At 40.6% G+C, this 4,478-nt stretch overlaps 1 protein-coding gene across 2 annotated transcripts in view; it reads left to right on the forward strand.

Moving 5' to 3' along the window:
* The first annotated feature begins 1,762 nt into the window (after positions 1–1,762).
* PRCP (prolylcarboxypeptidase) overlaps positions 1,763–4,478 on the forward strand; it is a 25,345-nt gene continuing 22,629 nt past the window's right edge. For both annotated transcript variants that reach the window (XM_025191660.1, XM_025191661.1), the window contains exons 1-3: positions 1,763–1,873; positions 3,169–3,309; positions 4,377–4,478. In XM_025191660.1, coding sequence (XP_025047445.1) covers positions 4,383–4,478 — 96 coding nt within the window. In that variant the 5' untranslated portion in view covers positions 1,763–1,873; positions 3,169–3,309; positions 4,377–4,382. The remainder of the gene's footprint in view (positions 1,874–3,168; positions 3,310–4,376) is intronic.

A 4,478-nucleotide genomic window follows, 5' to 3' on the forward strand; every position in this document is an offset into this window, starting at 1 on the left:
AACCAAGGCCAAGCAGTGGGTCTGTAGCAGAACCTGTAGTATTCTGATGCAGAACCACTGTTATAGCCATTGATTCAATAAAACTGCCCTATTGAAGGGATGAAGGAAAAGGGAGATTAGAAATTTTGTGCGGGGTTTTTCTCTCAACACTTAAACTATAGGACCTATATCCGTCATGTTGTGGGAGTTCCCTCTATGTTTAGAGGGAACAGATGCATCAGACTATTGATGAAAGATAACCTTACAAAGTCAAAACTCTAAAAAGAAAGTTAGCCAAAATCAGAAACAAGTAAAAGTTTCACATTTGAATTTTAAATTCAATATCAATAAAAATATTCTGCAAAATTAGCTTCATTTTGTGTTTGAAGGGTTTTCTTTTACATTGGGCAACAGGGAATCTGTCATTTTGTTGTAAACAGGTCTTGCTTTGTCTAAATCTTAACTGGAATTGTTGCCTTGAATTCTTTAGTTAGCAAGGAAAATATATCGTGTGTGGCACTAAACGCCTTTTTAAGGAGTATGGTGCATAGAAACCCAAGCAGAAGATGTTTTTACCTTCATGTGTGTTTAAGTCGCAAAGACTTTTTTACTAGCACTTGCTAGAAGATGATCCTGTCTCAGCAACTTTGACTTCTGAATTTTTGTTTTACTTTTGCCTTCAGATTTAAATAAATAAATAAAACTTTATGGCTTTTGCCAGAATGGAGCAGTATTAGGGAAGGGATGTGTCAGCATCACATGCTGTAGGCTTTTGGTTTGGCTGGGAATGTGGAACCACTGAGTCAGTGTTTTTCATCCCGGATCACTCTCAAACAGGCAGAGCTTGACTGAGTCCAAGTCCCCTACATCCCTAGCCAAACCACCTAGTTTTCCTCTACTCATAGGAATGTTATGGGAATATATATCCTATTCTTCCTCAACCCAGATTTGGAATTGCTCATATAATATTAAGCATAGATATTTTTATTTAGTTTAGGTATAAAGTATTAACTTTTTTTACTAGACCATTATCTGTGGTATTTTACAGTACAGTTGTAAGTGGGTACCTGGTCATTCAGGCTGGAAAGTCCAAAGGCAACTGGACATGACATGCTGCCCTTGTGTGCTATTGGCTGCAGACATTAGGATGCCTTATGCATACTACCATGATACACCACTTCAGGCTGAGGATGACTTTGACATTTTTGTTTGACTACCTGGATACTACTCATTAATATATTCCCTCTAAACTTTTGTTAATTGCTCCAGACCTTTTAGACCAAGCACTTTCTGTTGCTGGGTCTGATCTGTTTCCTAGGAATCACTTTCCTATTACAGCAGTAAGTTTCATATTAAGTCTAGGGAAAAAAAGACTCTACATTTGCAGAAGCAGCAACCAGTTATCAGTGTCTGATCACCACAGTCTGCTGTCATTAGGGTTTTAGTGTAGTGTAGCCTTTAAACAACAGGCTGTCTTAGTGGAATGATTCATGCCCACAAAGTTAAGCATGTATATAAACATGTTTAATTGGAGCTGGAATTAGTCACTGGGGCCAAGGGCCTTGTCTCTCCATACAGTGCCTCCTCCTAACACTATGAATAATAAATACAAGTTCACAAAGGAGGTGAGCTTCTTCCAAGCTCAGTACAAGGAGAGCACGACATTCCCTGCACCAGTGTTTTGCAAGCCTGCTTTGTTCCTTAAAGGATCTTTATAAAATGTCTCTTTAAAAAGAAAAGCAGTCTTCTCCTTCCCATCCTTTTTTTTTTTTTTTCAGATGTACAAAATTTCCCTCCCCAAATCCACTCGCAGGTTTGCATCATCTGAACTGTATGGAGAAGTCTGCACAGCAGCTGCTCATGCTGCAACATGGATCCCTCATTTTTATGAGCGGTAAAGTCACTCTGATGTTTTTAAAACAAAGGACGTATTCAAAGAGCTCGGTTTTATGAGCACGTGTGGGACTGTAGAGTCTGAAGACAGAGGGTGGCAAGCACAGATGTTCATACCAGCAGATGTCAGGCTCTTGCCTCCAGGAGGCACCACCAAACCAGTGGGAGATGAGGGAGACTGAAGGGGGTGGGGGAATGTTGCTCTGTACTAAAATAATTCAAATGGAGTCAGTTAAAGGCTATCTTCACCCTTCAACTGAAATGGATAGTTTTAGAAGAAAAGAATACAAACAATATTCTCTAAAGAAAAACAGTATTTTGTTGGAAAACTTTTGACAAACAGTATCATTCATTCTTCATGGTACAACCATTCATCTTGGTTTACTTATGAGCCTGCTGTAGCTAATTATCTCCTACATTTTAAGCAGTCAAGGACTAGGACTGTTTCTTCCTATGTCTATAGTACATGGCACAATAGAGTTGTGTGATGCCTGACTGGGTTCTCTAGCTACTATTGCAATATTGTGGCAGGCCTGCACTCCTCGACACCATGTCCTTTAAGTGCAATGTTAGTGAAACTGTACATCTCTTGTAGCTGATACTACATTTCCCTCTGAGTGTTCAGGCTTCATCTGACCTGTTAGATTTGATGCCCACCTCCAAATCAGACACAGCTATCTCATGCATTTGACTCCAAGAACTTCACCCACATTAAAAGAACGTGATTTAAAAATGAATCTTCTCTTATCTTGTTATTCCACTCATCCTTAGTGTAATATGGGGTGAATGAATGGGGCATCTCCCATGTGCTGCGTAAGGGGAGAGATGCCAGAAGGATGAAGAGTAGGGTGCCTTACTACCCCCAACCCTCCAGCTCTGCTTGCATTTCCTGGCTGCAGAGTCTAGTGGTGCAGGTGGTTTGTGCTTTTGAGTGCAAGGTGTTCTGGGAATTGTAGATCTCTAGAGTTACAGTGGAGTTTGCTGGGGGGAGCTTTCACCCCATTTTTGTTGCTGTTCATGTTGGGAAGGCAAAAATTCTGAGTTTTAGTAGCAAAAATAGGGTCAGTTCTCCCCCCCAGACAGAGTCCACTTCAGAGAACTGCAGTTCCCAGAATATTTTGCATTCCTTGACATGCACTGCCCATATCATTGCTTGCTACATCTCCTGCATGCTGCCTAGTAGGAGAAGGAGGGGAGAGGACTGCCCTGGGCGCATTCTTTGCATGTTATGCCTCTTCATCCTTGACCTTTCTCAGTCCTTTTTAAAGTGTTTTGTTTTTATCTTCCTTCTGACAGGTTGATCACTTTGGATTTGTTGAAAATCGTACATTCCAGCAGCGGTACCTAATAGCAGACCAGCACTGGAAGAAAGATGGTGGATCAATACTCTTCTATACTGGCAATGAAGGAGATATCACATGGTTTTGCAATAACACAGTGGGTATAAATCAGATTTTTGCTCCCTAATCTTTTTACTTTTAGAGTATGACTTTCTAGTGGGATATTGGGAAAGCAAGGAGATGCCATTGGGATATATAATTAACTGCAAATTTGGATTTTAAAATGAGGAAAATGGTATTCTCCATGTAAGTCAGCCTAAAGAAAGAACAGAATTCAAGCTTTAGGACCTGAATCTCAAAGCACTCTGCAATCAAAGAAAAGAGTCCTTGAATTGTCAGTGTGTTGGAAGGAAGGATGATGCGATTTGAGGTACTGGTCTGGATAGCAGGAGAATACTGCTCAAGTTACCTTGCAACTTGTTGTTTCAGAGTCCCCTTCTGTCAATGGGATTTATAATAGTTCTCTGCCCCAAAGGGGAGTTGAGGGTAAATTAACTCATCCTTGTAAAGGCTGCTACACCTGAAGTTGATGAGCACCAGAGGAAAATCTTTTGTACATATTGTAGTTTAGGGGTTAGATCCTGTTTGTCTGTGCTTGTCTAAATGGCATATATCCAGCTGCAGAAGCACAGGTTTTGAACTCGTATACACAGTTTGTAATCTTATTCTGAGTCACGTATGGCAGTGCAAGTCTCCATGTGGCTACCTGTGCTCTGGCTGGGCGTCTGTGCTCTGGTGTGGTGCCACATGCTCACCCAGGTATGCATGTCCCAGTTCAGTCTCCAAATTGTTGCTGGCCAAAAACTCATGACTGTCCTAATTCTTCCATTCGTTTCTGGCAGGTACACAACCAGGTAAGTGTTATTTAGATATGAGAATTCATTTTGTAACTTAATTTGAGTCCCAATGCACTTAGTTCTGGCAGCGCATACTGGGCAGTGCTCTTGGCAGAATTTGGTGGATACATTTTTAGTTTAGGAATGCATTATTTTCATTGTCGTTCATACCAGTCTGTGTGTGTGTGTGTGTGTGTTTTTTAATTGTTAGACAATACTTGAATAAGAGTAACTGAGTTGGTGGAATTCTTTCTAATCGAGGCGTAGGGGTTTAACAGTACATTCAAATGATAATTCACTCTTCATTAAACACTTTTTCTTCCCCTAGGGTTTTATGTGGGAAGTGGCTGAAGAGCTTAATGCCATGTTAGTATTTGCTGAACATAGATACTATGGAGAATCCCTGCCCTTTGGAAACAAGTCTTTCACT

This window comes from Alligator sinensis, unplaced genomic scaffold, assembly GCF_000455745.1.
Source record: "Alligator sinensis unplaced genomic scaffold, ASM45574v1 scaffold1028_1, whole genome shotgun sequence".
NCBI lineage: Eukaryota > Metazoa > Chordata > Crocodylia > Alligatoridae > Alligator > Alligator sinensis.